We start from the raw sequence: 17233 nt of genomic DNA, 5'->3' as shown, positions 1-17233 counted from the left end.
TCACAACTTCAGGCTGACCATGATGGGGGACGGGCTGGATAAATGGACCAGGTTAGTCCCGATGAAAGAGTTACCTTTAAAGGCTAGCACAAGGACTTCCATTTGCGGTGGAAGGGACTGCGAGGCGCAGGGAGAGCACCACAGATGGTCGTAGATGCAGCACAAAGAGCAGGCTCAGCATCTCAGATGGCCATCACTGTAGGCTGAAGATCCTGGAGGGCATTGCAGGTGGTTGTTGCGGGAGCTTCACGTTAGCGGTCGCAGTGAGCTGTCGATGCGGTACTGCGAAGTACAGTTCTGGCACTGCCTGGTATTGTAAGCGATTGCTGTGGAGCAAAGAGCTGGGGTCATTGGAACTTCGTGTTAGTAGACGGCAAGACCATAGAGCGAATGGGCATGTTCCCATTCACAAAGAGCCCAGAAATTCAGGATTTCTCCTTTTCTTTGGTGAGAAGCTCATCTGAGGCCACATCAACTGTCCAAGACCTGTGGGGCACCTCTCGGGAGTCAGGGTCTCACTCCAGCAGAGGCCAACAGAGCTCAGACAGTTCCAGTTGCAGGTCCAGGCAACAGGTCAACTGTGCAGTTGCAGGGAACCTCTGGAGATTGGTATGTCTCTGTAGCTCAAAGCTGGAGGTCAATATACAGACCCTTGGAGTCACTTCAGCCTGGGATGAAGGGTGCAGGACCAGTATTCCTTCTTAGCAGGCAGGGCAGCAGGCCACAGACCAGCGAAGGTGCAGGGCATCAGAGTGGCAGTCCTTCTGGCAGCAAAGCAGCACAACAATTGTTCTTCCGCAGCATCCGCAGGTTCAGGAGTGTACTGAAGAATCGGTCAGATGGCCCTCTTTTTATACATGGTGCTTTCTTTGAAGTAGCAGAAGTTTCTAGAGAATTTCCTTTGAAGTGCTTGAAGTTTCCTGACTCCCTTGCCCTGGGTCAAAGCTGGCTGCATAAACAACGCAGGGGTGACAATCCTTTGTGGGAAGTCAGAGCACTGCCTATTCAGTTGCAAGTTGGGTTGTACCCATCTCCGCCGCCTTCTTGCTAGTTGATGGCCCATCCAGGTACACCTAATCCCTCTAATGTGTTGCTGTCTGGGAGGAATAAACAGAGTCCAACTGTCAACTACATCCAGTCATGTGACCCAGGAACAGGCTGCAGGCACCAAATAGTTTAGAGCAGGAAAATGCCAACTTTCTAAAAGCTGAACTTTCAAAATTGTAACTTAGATTCCAACTTTACCATTAAAGAGGATTTTAATTACAATTTCTCAGTCACCAAATATGAGATGCTTACCTTTTTCCAATCAAACGTTAGTACTTATTCTGTATAATGTAATAAGGCAACCCAATGTTATCCTCTGGGAGAGGTAAGCCTCACAGTAGTGAACAACACATTTAGGGATTTCTCACTGCCAGGACTTGTAGAACTTTAAAGTGCATGACCAACCTTTCAATTACAATCAAATCTGCCATATGGGCTACCTAGGGCGTACCTTATGGGAGAGTTGTATGCAATATAAATTGGTAGTGTAAACTGCATTCAGGTGGAAATGGCTGATCTGGGACATGTTTTAAGGAGCTACTTAAGTGGGTGCACAATAAGTGCTGCAGGCCAACTAGTAGCATTTAATTTACAGGTCCTGGGTATATGCATACCCCTCTACAAGGAATTTATAAATAAATTAAATATGCCTTGGTTTAAGCCGACTTTACCATGTTTGAATGAGGTAGCACAAGCAGTTTAGCAGTAGTTAGCAGTGGTAAAGTGTGCAGAGTCCTATGGCCAACACAAACGAATTCTGCAAAAATAGATGGGGGGAAGACATAAACTTTAGGGAAGGACCCCCTAAGGCTGACAGGTCTAACATGGGGGAAGCAAGTTAATTACATGGCGCTTTAGTGGGCTCCACATGAGTGGACCTCACATCTCCCCAGAAATTGTCACATAGGGTCTTTCTACTTATCCTGCTACCAACAGGACACTTCTTGGTCATGGATCCGCAAAGAGTAAGGGGCACCTCTGGCTGTAGTGCTCGGACGAATTGTGAACTTAACCACACTTGTGTTAATTTAAGCCACAAGGGCAGGTGTATATGTAATGGAGAGTATATGCCGTAGCCTGAGTAAGTTGCTAGGGTCCCTTGGCTTTTTGTGATGCCATGGTCTGTTCAGGAGTATAGAATTGTGATGTTTTGCAGTGAAAGGTGCTGTGTAAATCAACACAAAGATCCAGCACCCATCATACTGCGTGCATGTTATTTTGGGGCGCAAGAACAGAGTGTATATTGTGTTTTATGAATCTCAATAATCAGAGTTATTCTGTAGCTCTCATGGTCTATTTTTCCAGACTAGACTTGGAACACTGGAGCAGTAATCAGTGCCCACTCCTCTACAGGTTAGTGGTAAACGCACATATACTGACGAGGTGGGGAGATATCGTCAAGATCAGGGCACCACTGAAATTATGGGTCTTGGGTTGTTTCCTGTTGGACAGAAAAGAAGGGGTCTATGCAAGGTGTAGAAAGGGAGTTGATTTTACTTTAAATATATTTGATTCTTAATAGCAAAAGTCTCAGACCTTCTCCTTCTCAGGAGAAGGTCTGAGACACATTGTGGCGAAGAAAGATATTTTGGGAGTAGCAGGTTCTGCAGGTAAATGTACCCAAACAGTTGCACCTAATAAATGTTTCACCGAGACGAGTAGGCAATGAGTCACACAAAATATGATGCATCCACAGTATCTTGCCCAGGAGGCATATCTTTCTAATAAGAAGGCTCTGTGTTGCAATGGAGTGAGACAGAAAAATACTGGAAATTTCCAGGCACTTGTCAACACGTGTGTGTTGTACATTCCAGTCAAAAAGGGAAAAGAGAACAACAGGCTACAACTAAAGGAAGGACAAGGGTTAAAAATAGCATTTACATCAATAATAGCTCACTAAAAATAACTCATTGAAAAAGTCCCTGAGAGAAGGTTAATTTCAAAATAGTCTACTGCTAATAAAATATTGATGAAAAGCATCCTGAGCGTGCGGTTCATGACAAAGATTACTACTCTTGAAACTGATGGAGATGATCCAAATGCCCAAATTATCTCTTCACTCATGAGATCAGTCAATATGTCCCTCAATTTACCTCTATGTGTTAGGGGAACATTTCTGACTCTATGTCTGACTGGCTTAGCATTTTCCCTTTAAATCATTGTGTATTTAAATCCTTTGTTTTCACCTGACTTGTCAACAGAAACAGAACTAAAATCTCTTTGAAGGTGGCCATAAATTCATTAGAATCCTTGGTAAATGTTCATTTTTGGTTGAGTTTGTCAGTCTGTCTGTACAGAACTATGAATTCAGGGGGATCGACTCTGGGCTCAGGCATGATTTCCATTGATGAGGCCAACCTAATAATGACCGTCCTTTTTCTGAGAGGTATACTTTTCCTCCAGTACGTCTACTTGAAAATTCCATATTAGACAGCTAATAGCCAATTGGATTATTGTTGTGACTAGTGAGACCACCAGAAGAGACAGCAGATGCAGACAATTTTCTGTTTGACCAATTTTGCTCAAAAACACCCTTGCTTAATATGGCGAACGAGGCGCGGGAAACTACATGAATAGAAATGGATTTATCATCCTTTCTGACAATACATGGGGGAAGACTCTTATTTTACAGTGCCACACTATCACTGTCATCCACACTTAATACAACATTAGCATAGTAACAGAATCCTGAAACATTGTTGTCATCTTCATTATTTTTTGAATTCTATACTTTTGCATACTGTAGCAAAATGAGATATTTTTGCAATTCAAACAAATCTTATCTAAAGCAGGACAAATGTTAAAATTGATTAAAGGTGATTGATTCCCACATCTGTAACAGGCCGAGTATGTTTTTTCTTCATATCCATGCATTGTTACATTTCTTATTTTTATCATCAATATTTTCTTCTGTACAATACTGACATACCGTGTTTGATCACTTCTAATTTCCTGAGTAAATGATACAGACCCTTCTACCTTTTTTGCAATTTCTGTGGCACCATTTAGAGCCACAGGACAAGCTGCTGTGTAAAGGATCACTGCGACTGCCAGCCTGGCGATCGTATCTTAGTGCGTTGGTCGGACCGCCGACGGCTTGTCTCCAGACCGCTGCGATAGAGGTCGGCGGTTCGACCGACCAATATCATAATAAGACCCTTAATTATCACAGTCTAAGCAAATTATAATATGGGTACGTGTAAAATAGGAAACTACCATAAGAAAAGTAGACACCATTGACTTCTGGGTAATAGTAAATAAATAAAGTAGTCAGCGTTGTCAATAATGTGGAGAATAAAAGATAGTCACTATTGTTAATAAATTGTGATATCCTGAACTGTTAAACATGGATTCCTTTGGCTTTAAAGAACAACAAACCACCACATTGAAATGTAATCCAATATTTTATGGAGTATGCGCATCTGAAATTATTGAAATTATTGTACAATTAATTAGCAAAATGGGCAGTGTGAGAGAGAACTCACGGTCGGAATTAAACACAACTGCCAAACAAAAGTTTAGAAAAGGCAGGAAACGCCCATTCAACAACAGTACTGTTGCCATACTAATATTCTCAGTTCTCAAAACAGTGGCTGGGAAGTCAATAAAAGTTCAAAACAATGAAGTCAAGTAGGTCTCTTGAGTATTCTCCAAAATGAGTCCAAAGCCATTCTCAAGAGCACATCTTTGTGTGCTTTCCTTGCCTTGTGTCAAACCTCCTGCTTTCTACTGCTCACCATGACCCCCTGTGTCTTGTTCCTTCTCTCCCATACCCAACCACATTTATTGATGTTTGCATTTCAAACTTTACAGCAAAACCATCTGTTCTAGCTTTCAGAAAATAATTTCTGTAAACTTTTCTAATAGACTGAAATGGTGTCTGCACCTGTTATATCGATGGATGACAGTCTGTGCTGAGTGTCCCTTTTACAAGAGGATCTGCAAAGAAGGCTCTGTGCCTGCCTGATCTACTCACCTAGATCAGAAAGGAAGCCATGTTTGTCTTTCCCTGTCAGCTGATAGTGCTTTGCATTCCTTTCCTGGATCAAAAGGTGCTATATCTGAATCTGTCCTTTACAGCCCCCTCTTTTGGAAAGTCAGAGGCTGCATAGAAGGATTTGTCTCACCAGCTGCATCTTTGTGTGTTTTGTACAACTGGTCTACAAACTGATAAATACACGATTCTTCCACTCAGTGAAGAAATGATTCAAGCTGACCTTCCATTCGGTCTCATGCTTTCAGGACTCTTCAAATACTGAAATATTATAATTTGTGAGTCCACGGCCCCCATTAAGTTACATTCCTATAACACACACACTGCACACCAATGGCCTGTAATATTTATGCACAAGGCACTGCTTGAACTCCAATGACAGTGTTATTCCACATTATTTCACAAAAATGATGTGATTGGTTGTATTTACTACTGCATCTCTCCAAATATTTCCATATTATTCTCCTGCACTCCCATCGGTCTGACCTTCAGAGCTAATGCTTCCCTCGGCTACACGTAGGAATAAGAGTAAAAGAAATATAGAATATATTGGTAGGGCAGGTTGTATAAATAGGGAGACATGGGGAGAAGAGGGCTAGAGAGAGACCTATAAGAATGAAGATAGAGAAAGGGAAATTGTAACAGAGAATAGAAGAGAATGCGCACCCAAAGAAAGAGTCAGACAGGGTCTGCCTGGGAGTGTAGACAAGAAAGAGTTGAAGGGGAAGAAGGTGGTTGTTTTAAGAAAGGGAGATAAACAGTGACTGATAGAGTGAGTGGGAGAGAGTAGGAGTGAAAAAGAAGAGAGATAAGAAAGAGAAAATGGAGGCAATGAGAGAGAACAGGAGAATGAGGAAGAGGAAGAGAGATGGATCATTACACAATATTGAGGTAAATAATATTGTTTGACATGAATGTTGTGTCAAAAATATAGTTCACCAAAATATTGTGTCCCTATACTTATGATGGTTTAAGTACAGAAATATCAGAACTAAAATATTATTTAACATTAATATTGTCCAAATACATACAAAAAGTTTAAAAAATAATATATATATACATAGTTTAAAGAAGTAAATTCTAAATCTTTTAGTATACAACATTAATATAATGTAAAAAATGGTATACATTCCACCAATACTTAACACTGAATATAAATATATGCTTATAAATGTAGTGTACCACAATTATGAAAAAATATGTATTTTACATCTCATTATGTGTGTGTATATCTATATATATCTATCTATATATATATATATATATATATATATATATATGTATATAGATATATATTTTTACATAAAATATTTTTTTAAACTATTATTAATTGAATTACAAAATATTAAATACATTACCAAATATTAAAAAGTAAAAAAACAAAATACATTTTCAAAAAATATTAAACAAATTAAAAACGTGAAACAATAAAAAAAATGTTAAATAAACAAATAAGAAATATTTAAGCAATAATAGGAAAAGTATTGAAGTCGGGAATATTAGATATTCGATTTCCACTCCAGTTTAAGCAACAGTAGGGAATCTGTTGGACTTCGGAGGGGCTAAATTAATTATTTCCACTCCAAACAGTGCAACTGTAGAGAAAGTGTTGCATGTAGGAATGGATGGATTTACTATTGCCACTCCAAACAGAGCAACAGCAGGGAAAGAGTTGACCTTCTGACCAATTAGAATTAATATTCCCACTCCAGTCTATGCAACAGCAGGGAAAGCGTTCGACTTCAGAGGGGCTACATTTACTATTCCCTCTCCAGTCTAAGTAACTGTAGGGAAAGCGTTGGATTTCAGAGGGGTTAAATTTACTATTCCCTCTCCAGTCTAAGCAACAGTAGGGAAAGCGTTAGATTGTGGAGGGGTTACATTTAATATTCTCACGCCAGTCTACGCAGCATTAAGGAAAGTGTTGGACTTTAGAGGGGTTACATTTACTATTCTTGCCCCTGTCTACTAAATAGCAGGTGAAGTCTTTGACTTTGGTGGGGTAAATATTCCCACTCCAGTCTGTGCTACATTAGGGAACGTGTTGCACTTCGAGGGGTTACATTTACTATTCCCATTCCAAAAAGCACAATGGTAGGGAAAATGTTGGACTGCGGAGGGATGAAATGTACTATTCCCACTCCAGTCTGTTCAATGGTAGGGACATTTTTGGACTTTGGAGGGGTTACATTTACTATTTCCTCTACAGTCTAAGCAACAGTGGGGAAAGTACTTCACTTCAAGCACATTACATAGTTGAATAACCGTATTAATGTTGAAAACATATTAAACTCAATATAAACCTTATTAATTTACATTCAAAATATATTTACACACACACACATATATATTTATTAAAAAGATCAAAAACTATTAACAATTTAAATAACTGAAAATCAATTCATAAATTGATTCTCAATTTAAAAAATCGTAATGTACAATTTTAGTTTTAATTTGTTACTATTTTAAAAATCATTTTAATAATTATTTACTATTTTCAAAAATGATTAATACATTTCTTAATTAATTATTACATAATTACGTTTCCACCTACATGCCTATAAATGTAGCAGTCCACACCTAAAATACAACTAAAATAAATAGGAATAGTACAAATTATGTACTTGATAATCAATGAAACAACAATGAATAGTTATTTATGTATTACTTAACCGCTACCGCGCTACCGCGTTTTCCGCGGTACGTGGGAATTTCAAAAATGGCTTGATCGTGACAAAGCCAGCTCGTCATCCGCGCACCGCAGGTAACGTTGATGACGAGCTGGCTTTGTCATCAGCATCGAAGGGGTTAACTAACTTCTCAGCTTATACCAGTACAAACCTATCAACCTGCACATAAAATGAAACTAAAATAAATAACTATTACACAAATAATATTATTAATATCAATCACCACATAATTAATAACAAAATTATTAATTCATTTAATACTTAATTATTACTTCATTAACATCCCACTCTATCCCCCTACAATACTGACAACCCAGTGCAACACTATAAATTACCACTAACCAGGGCCGGACTGGCTACCGGGCGTTTTGGAATGCTGCCGTGCTGGGGTCTGATGTCACTGCGGTGCGGGCTTATTTCGTTGATGGAGACCTGCTTGTGCTTCGAAATAAACAAAGCAAAACGAATTTCGTTCAGCACACGCAGGTCCCCATCAACGAAATCAGCCCCCAGCTCGGCAGCATGCCAAAACGCCCGGTAGTCAATTCGGCCTTGCTGCGAACAATTAAATTTAAAAATTCTGAATCGCTTAAAATTACAAACTATATTTTAAAATATGCATAGCAATTTTACAAACAATAGTAACATTAAATTAGAATATGAACTAAAACACATTAAAATAATTAAAAAGTGTTGCTTTTTAAACCTGTATTGCTGAAAACTATCTGAAAAACAATGATATTCCTAAAAAATATAATACTTACCTAAAAACGACATTCTTAACAACGATATTTTTGCATCACGATATTTCTCGTCTCCTGATATTTAAAATTCGAAGGAAACAGATCGAGGAAAAGGGAGGTTTAGATAGAACGAGGGGCTGTAATAGAGCAAAATGGGAAAGAGGAGGTTACAGGTGTTAAACAGGTAATGTGAGTTTACATCATGCTCTGACCGATGTTACTGGCGCAATGTGCTTTGAAATACACAAAGAGGAGAGAGAGAGAGAGAGAGAGAGCGAGAAAGAGAGAGAGAGAGAGAGAGAGAGAGATGGAGGGAGAGAGCAAGAGAAAGGGGCGAGGCAGTGAAAGAGAGAGAGAGAGAGAGATAGAGAGAGAGAGAGAGAGAGAGAAAGAGAGAGAGAGAGAGAGAGAGCAAGAGAAAGGCGGACAGGCAGTGAAAGAGAGTGAGAGACAGAGAAAGGAAGAAAGAGGGAAGGTGAAAGAGAAAGTAGGTGAGATGGAGAGAAAGCGATAGAGAGCAAGAAAAAGAGAGAGTGAGAGGAAAAGAGGGAAATAAAGGAAGATAGAGAACTGGGAAAGGCAGATGTGGAGGGAGAGTGAGGGGGAGGCAGAGAGAGGAAGAAGGAGGGATGATGAAAGAGGCAGTAGGTGAAATGGAGAGAGAGCAAGAGAGAGAGAAAGTCAGAGGAAAAGAGGGAAATAATGTAAGATAGAGAACGGGGAGGGGCAGATGCGGAGGGGGGGTGAGGTATCCCTTCACCCATCCATCCACCAAAGCAATTTTCTTTCCTTTACTTATTCACTTTTTACTCGCTAATTTATGTGACCCTTAGAGGTCCATCCATTCCTTCATCCATAGATGCACACTCACTCACAAGCACTGATTCACCTGCACGTGCCCACCTAGGTATTCCCCACTATCTTGCCCATTAGACGACTGAAAGGTTGAAATGAAACCAAGGTACAAAATGTAACAGTATTGGCATTGCCAATGTTTGTTTATTAGGTGAGAAGTTGCAAGGGAATGTGAACCTTGCTTGATCCTCATCTGGTGCCAGGGAGCAAACATTCCAGAAGACAGTGGTATACTTGTAATGTAAATCACCCTGTGTAGAGATGACCTCTGACCTCCGTTTCCCAAGAGTTTCTGCTCATTTATGTCCCCATACACCAATGAAGGTCTGCACTGTCAGTGCTGACGTCACTGCAGACACTGGGGTGCGTGTGATGAGTGGCAGGTGCCACCCTCTGAAGCGCTCCTATCTGAGGAGGAAGAAAGCTCTTTTTTCTGTGCCTTTGAGATGCTAAAAATAGGCTCGAGCCCGGGTGCCAACCGCGTGGGACAGGGCGTGGGGTGTTGATGGGCGGGAGGAGGGCAGGATGCCCTGCTGGGGAGTGAGGAGATCCGGTAATTCCCAGATCACCTTCAGGTACGTGCCTCCGCGTCTTTAGATTGTGTATAAAAGCTGCCCAAGATCACAGGGCGAGGAAGAGGGACACCTGTGTCTGCTGGTACAGACCTCAGGTAAGCAGCTCCCGCCAGAGACGGCAGAGGCACAGCCGAGACATCCGAGCATCTACAAGAGACGACAGGGGCACAGCAGAGACATCCGAGCATCCACCAGAGACGACAGGAGCAGAGACAGAGTCCCCATAAGGGTCCTCAAAACAGAAGGGACGCGACAGGGACAGAGGACACAGCCGACATCCGAGCCGCCACCGGAGGCAGCAGAGCCGTAGGACCCACCACCACCCCGAGGCCGCATCCTCCGGAGACCGCACCGGCACCGAGAGCTGGTGAGCCAGTTTTGGGGTGCACATCTGGTGTCCCTGCATCGTCCTGCCAGAAGGTACGTACATTAATTTACATTAAAAAGTCTATGCATATATATATTCAATTAAATAATTAATTCTCAATTAAAACAATCGGTATTTACTATTTTAATATTCATTATTTACTATCTTAAAACTAATTGTAATAATTATTTACTATTTTGCTGTTCCTACTCCGTACTTGCTTTGTAAATAATTTCCTTTACGGACCCAAGTGCTTAATTTGTGCCGGTGTTTGCTGGTGCTGCAGGATTTATATGAAACACCGGCACTTATGACAGTTATCACAGTTCACTCATGGTGGCGCTGCCTTGTCAGTTATTAACAATATAATCGGTAGAGTCTTTAACAATTGAACATTAATTTCAAATGATAAGGCCAGCGAGCCCCTCCCATTATTAACCCGTAGGTTTACCTGGAACCGCCCAGATTGCCCTCTTGTGTGAGTGGGGTGTCAGCAGGTTAACAGGGTGACTACGACCCGCCCTTTAAAAGGTCCATAAGAGTCAAAATCGTATTTTAACCAAAAGGTTGTTAAGGAACAAGTTTTCATGGGGTCTAACTCTAAAACTCAGAATCCTACGCGAGGGGAGCGGGGGTGTTCAGTCTAATCCTCTTTTGAAATTACTGTTGAATTCTGCCTCTACGGAGGTGAAGGGTGTCTGTCCCTTGTCTCACAGCACTCCCACCCTTCAGCACTTGTGTCTGTCGGAATATTCTACGCCGCTTCTTCTGCAACGCAAAGTTCAGAGGCTTCAGTTTGTCCGCGGAAATGCCGGGCCAATAGCTCTTGGCATTGAAAGGGGCGGCTGACCACTTGGCTTTGCCAATGCTTGCTACTGATGCGGAACAGAATTATCTCCCCAAAAAGAATCAAACAAAGATTGGCAAAACCAATAGGTCTGGGTTAATTTAGGTGAATGTTTCCTTGTTCTTTTAGCTGAACTTTGGAGGGAAAAATAAAGTTGGAAGATTCATGACCCTGGACCGTGCACAAGGCGCTACCTTCTTGTCACTATGCGATGTCTCTGCACGCACTGGAAGCTAAAGTTTAAAGGGTTAAAGCCCTTCTGCTTCCGTCCCTGAGCTTTAAGGCACAATATTTAATGAGGCAGGCGTTAAAAATCCTTCCATAACAGCTTATTTGTTATGTAGCTCTTCTGCCTCATCTCAGCCATTTCTAAGCGCTTTACTTAGTTATTATTACACAGTGCATGGTTCACAGTTTAGTAAACGATAACACCCCTCAACCCCCTCCCGCTGGACCTGCCCGCGCCCCTCTGGGCCCAAACTGCAGCATCCTTTGGCCCGGGGCTGCTCCTGTCCGCGTGAACTGATGGGTAAGAGGACTTTCTGCCATGTATAGCTGTGACGTCACACTGGTTTCTCATTCCTTCTCGAGACCCCCTCAGTGCGTGGCATGAACAGCTCAGGGGGCTCAAGCTAGCATGAAATGTCGATAGAAACACACGTGGTCCTGCAGAAGAGGTGGCGTAAAGGACGGTGCTAAAACCGACCTCTTTTCACGCACGCACAATTTAAAATAACACACTCTCAGTAACTACACATTTTGTGCCAATCCAAGCACTCTTCCTGTGGTCTTGTCTTCTTTGCCACAGACCTCCTCGGGGGCTTATCATACTCTGATGATGTACATTTGAAGGCCCAGTCTACCCTATAATATTAAACTAAAGGACTATCCTTTTATCCACCTCAGAAGGATGAAAGACTGAGTGGATTTAAAATTGTGCCCTATAGGTGACAAGCAGTCGATAAATCCATTGAGTCTTTACAAAACCTGCAACAAGAAGAGAACAACAGACATAATTATCAATTACAATATGTACTTTACATACAGTATTGTCTTATCTCCTGGCATTTTAGGTCTGATGTTATCCAAGCCCTTTCTATTTTTCCACAATAAATATATACTACACTTACTTATAAAGCCTTCCAATGTCTGGTTGTTGCTCCTGTCAGGTGACTCTAAACCTCCAGCCAGACCCAGAGATGCAAAGTCCTCTCTTCACGGCTTCTCTTCCCAGGCTCAGCATCTTGTCTTCCATCATAGACACGCGAGGCCTGGCGTGGGGTCCATTTTACCTCGAGCCTTTCCCTCATCTGACATCCAGTCCTTCACCCATCTCACCCCTGCCTTTCCTGGGCACATCTCCTGTCTCTACCCTCTCTCACACCTCAGCGGGTGAACAGACTTTACAACGAAACTTTTACAACGCACTACCATTATGACGCAACTTTTACAACGCAAACCATTACAACGCATTGCGCTGGGGGCGCTCTAGGATAGGGAATAGGTTTAATTTACTATCCAACACCTTCCCTACTATCCACGGGGACTGGAGTTGGAATAGTAAATTAAACTATTCACTATCCTGCACCCAAAAGCACTATGCGTTGTAATGGTATGCGTTGTAAAACTTGCGATGTAAAGGTAGGTGTTGTAAAAGTAGGCGTTGTAACGTCATACATCCCCCTCAGCGGTATCCAGATCCACCTCCGGCTCCTTTCTCACATCCTTGTCTAATCTCATCCATCCATCTATCCCTCGCCAAACATAACGTAGGCCCTTCACAGGTCTACCTTCTCGCCCTTTCACCATCTAAGTTCCTGACCCACCCTCCTATTACCATCAGTTCTTACCCCAGCTGTCCTCCACACCTCACTTCCTGCATGGTAGTGATCTCACTTCCTGCCCATTCCTACTCTCACCTTCTTTCTGTGGCTGTCCCGCCTCCTGCCCTCCTCTTTCATTGCCTCACTTCCTGCATGGTAGTGATCTCACTTCCTGGGCATTCCTACTCTCACCTTCTTTCTGTGGCTCTCCCACCTCCTGCCCTCCTCTTTCATTGCCTCACTTCCTGCATGGTAGTGATCTCACTTCCTGCCCAATCCTACTCTCACCTTCCTTCTGTGTCTATCCCGCCTCCTGCCCTCCTCTTTCATTGCCTCACTTCCTGCATGGTAGTGATCTCACTTCCTGCCCATTCCTATTCTCACCTTCTTTCTGTGTCTGTCCCACCTCCTGCCCTCCTCTTTCATTGCCTCACTTCCTGCATGGTAGTGATCTCACTTCCTGCCCATTCCTACTCTCACCTTCTTTCTGTGGTTGTCCCGCCTCCTGCCCTCCTCTTTCATTGCCTCACTTCCTGCATGGTAGTGATCTCACTTCCTGCGCATTCCTACTCTCACCTTCTTTCTGTGGCTGTCCCGCCTCCTGCCCTCCTCTTTCATTGTCTCACTTCCTGCATGGTAGTGATCTCACTTCCTGCCCATTCCTCCTCTCACCTTCTTTCTGTGTCTGTCCCGCCTCCTGCCCTCCTCTTTCATTGCCTCACTTCCTGCCCCCTCTCACCCATCTCCATTCCTCATTGTACCTTTGCTTCTTGCTCCTCTAGCTTTGCCCTCACCATGGAAGGCTTCGCCTCTGTGTACTACAGTGAACCCGCCGTCCTGGGCTTCCTCGCCAACGTCATCAGCGCCTTCCTGGTGGCGCTACAGAACTTCGCTTCGTTCCACACCAAGGTGAACGCTGAAGGGGTGGAGAACATCCTTGCAGGTGAGCATGGGGCTGGCTCAGTACCAGAGAGGGATGGGGAAGGACTGCAAGATCCTGGGGGTCAACGTGAGCACCTGAGGGACAGCGAGCATCCTGGGAGGTGAGCATGGGGCTGCTGCAGTAAGAGGGAGGGCTTGGTAATAAGTGCAAGATCCAGGAGTCAAAGTGAGCACCTGAGGGAAAGCGAGCATCCAAGGAGAAGAATAGAAGGAATGCTGTGCTGTTCCTAAATATTATGTAGGAAGGTACGTGTCACTAAGGCGTGTAGGATGTTGGAAGGTCTCGTGGAGTACTACCGTTGGGCATCCATTTTGTTGGATATAATGCCCTCACACACCCTTTCAGGTGTCATGCTTCATCATCTGGGCTTGCTCCTCGTTGGGTTGGTGGTGCAATACCCAACGGGCAACACCTCAAAGAGGGGCTCTTTGGCGGAGATCTTCAATCCAACAGCCGTATAGATGAAGTGCGGGTGTTGGGCCACGGGAGCGTAGACGTGTAAATGTGAGTTTAAAATAAAGCTAGAGGTACCATGAGAGAAAGCTTATTCTGAGGGTCCCCTGCTCTAATTAAAATAAACCTGAAAGGTACTCGCTGGAATATTATGCTTCCAGTGGCGGGTTCCGTTCCAGTGTGTACTTTTACTAGGTCGACATGTTTCTCGCTTGTGTCTAATAACTAGCGATTCTTCAGGACCAAAACTAGATATAAAAAGCAAGTATCTCAAATATTCACTGACTACGTATTTAATGTCTTTCAATTTCTGCTTTACAGGAGTTCATCTGATCCTGATTGGAGGACTGACGCAACTCGTCGCAGGCTTTCTCTGCTTCCGGAAGTATGATCACCTGGGGAGCACCGCCTTCGTGTCCTTTGCCGCCCTCTGGAGCAGCTACGGGGCCACCCGCATCGTCCTAGGAGCCTACCCCTCCATGGTCAACAGCACACAGGATGCAAACAATTCCATTGACCAATCCATCATGGCCGCCTCTCCTCTCCCAGTCACCGAGAGTGCCGTGGCCGGGCTGGTGGCATATACGGTCATCGCCTTCATCCTCTCCTTCTGCTCCGCCACTGTCAACTACATCATGCCCTTCGTCTTCGGTGCCATCACCATCACGTTGGTCTTCGAGGCCGTTGGGCTCTTCGGTCAGTGGGCGCTAGTCGTGTCCGGGGTCTTTGAGCTTCTCATTGTGCTGCTAGGGTTCTATGGGGCCACCGCTCTGCTCCTGAAGGGTCTAACACAGAGGTATGTCCTCCCAGGCTTCGGCAATTCGCTGTTCAGCGTCTTACTTCTAGGCACCGCGAACAGCAAGACTTCCAGCAGCATCGGCGAGGAGAAGAAGAAGAATTCCAAGTACGCAGAGCCCATGGCCCTGGGACAAATCGCGGACGCAGTGGCCGCTTTCATCTTTGTCTTTTACGGCTCTGGGTACATGAAGACCTTCTACGTTGGTGCCATATGGGTCAGCATCAATGCCTTCTCCCAGCTCTGCGCAAGCTACTACAGTTATCTGCGTGACGACGTCTACAACACCACCAAGTTTGGCCTCCACAGCCTGTTCTGGCTGGTGATGTCCTGGGAAGAGTTCACCCTGACCGTTTTCCTCTCGACGGACGATGTGGGCGAGAGCCGAGCGGGCATGGTGGGGAGCTGGTTCTTCCTGGTCACCGCTGGCATCCTATGTGTCATGTCCTTCAATAGGGACCTTCTGGAGGTGCTTCAGAATGCCGGCTTCCTCCTCCTCACTGTCTCCACCATCCAACAGATCCCCCTCCTGGGCTCCCGCGTCTTTTTAGCGGTGGCCTGCAGCCTCTACACGGCAATCTCCCTCTACGCCACCTTTGCCAGCCTCATTAACTCTATAGCGGATAAAGCTCTGATCCCTCTTGGCAACCAAGTGATGTCATCAGCGACATTTAAAAGATTGCTTCTGGGTCTGAGGCGCGTGACCAGAAGATCTAAAGAAGAAGACCTTGAGGACCAGGGCAGCAGCAGCCAGCTCCCTGATGCTCTGTTCTTCATCTGCAACGGATTGGCCTCCTTGTCTGCCATCCAGGGGTCCCTCAGTGACCCCACCAGAGCCCACCTCTCCATCCCTTGGGTGCTGATCCCAGGTGCTCTCTTCCAGTTGTACGTCTCCAGGATCGTGGTCCAGAGAGGGCGAAGATTTGGGGCGGTCCTGCCCTTCTGTTACGCCGTGGTGTGGGCCACCTGGACCTGGCTACGGTTCGCAGGTAAATATTTCTTTGTTGTGCTAAGGCACATATGAAAAGGTATTTATAAATCAAGCTACTGGCCTTGACTGTTTTAGGGTCCTTGAGGACAAGGTTGTCATTTTATTAAAATCATAGAGATGCAGGCAGGGCCCATAGTCACACACTTAGTGAGCACACCAAGTGAGCCAACAGTATCTTAGAGTTTTCATCAGAGGAAGACAAAATATGCTTTTGAAAGCATATTGCTCAATATATGTTTACTAGAAAGTGGTTGGCACTAGACATATTAATAGGCTTATGTTTATTAAATCATCAAATAATTCAAGACTCTACAAGGTGTAGAGAAATATTACTACAGTGCAGCAATAAATACATGTATGTGGCACAACATACTCTACTGTAACAAGAGAAATAACTAAAAGATCTAAAACCGCGACATGAAATATAAGGTGGTAAACGCATAAGTACTGTAAAGTGCCTCATATTGGTTTAAGTCATAGATAAGTCTGCCTTTGAAGGAAGATGATGACATGCCCCAATCCATGTGCTCTTGACTGTGAGTTAACGCCCTGTTCTCTGTCTTGCCCCCTCCCAGGTCCCTTGTTGAATATCGACATTGCCAGTCGTGGTGAATTCGCCCTTGGTGCCGTCGCCTTCCTCATCGTCAACGCCTTCCTCATGGTTTTGGGTAAGTCTGCTCAGGTGGTGGTTGATGGTCCATCTCCTCAGTGCACGCTGAAGGACCAGCGGCCCCAGGAGATGGATGGTCGTCCAACCTTAGTGAGTTTGGATTGATCCGTACGATTGAATGAATCCATACAATGGTGCCGGCCACATTCCCGCTGTCCACCTATGACCTCTGTGGTCCATGCGCATCACTTGTGGTGCACCCCCTCTTTAATGAGTGAAGAAAGTCCCTGCAGACCCAGCAGCCTCTGATGTCTGTTGCTTCTGGCCCCTAAAGCCCTCTACTTCTTCTCATCCCACAGTCGCCTACGCCAACGTGGTCTTCTTCCTGCTGGCCCTGCTGATGGAAGCCGCCGTCACCTGCTTCCTGCTCTTCACCTTGGAGCGACTGCCCCTGCCGCTCGAGAGTAAGTGTCAATGAAGGAATGGGCCTGCCCAGGGC

General features: G+C 44.3%; 1 protein-coding gene across 1 annotated transcript in view; it reads left to right on the top strand.

Annotated features, from left to right (window-relative positions):
• Positions 1 to 9864: 9864 nt before the first annotated feature.
• Positions 9865 to 17233, top strand: part of LOC144785666 (uncharacterized) — a 30654-nt gene continuing 23285 nt past the window's right edge. Inside the window, exons 1-5 of the mRNA XM_078664465.1 lie at positions 9865 to 10324; positions 13724 to 13884; positions 14659 to 16122; positions 16700 to 16792; positions 17094 to 17198. Of these exons, the coding sequence (XP_078520591.1) occupies positions 13737 to 13884; positions 14659 to 16122; positions 16700 to 16792; positions 17094 to 17198 (1810 nt within the window). The 5' untranslated portion in view covers positions 9865 to 10324; positions 13724 to 13736. The remainder of the gene's footprint in view (positions 10325 to 13723; positions 13885 to 14658; positions 16123 to 16699; positions 16793 to 17093; positions 17199 to 17233) is intronic.

This window comes from Lissotriton helveticus, chromosome 10 (assembly GCF_964261635.1).
Source record: "Lissotriton helveticus chromosome 10, aLisHel1.1, whole genome shotgun sequence".
In the NCBI taxonomy this organism is placed as follows: Eukaryota; Metazoa; Chordata; class Amphibia; order Caudata; family Salamandridae; genus Lissotriton; species Lissotriton helveticus.
This window is presented reverse-complemented; position numbering and strand designations above follow the sequence as displayed.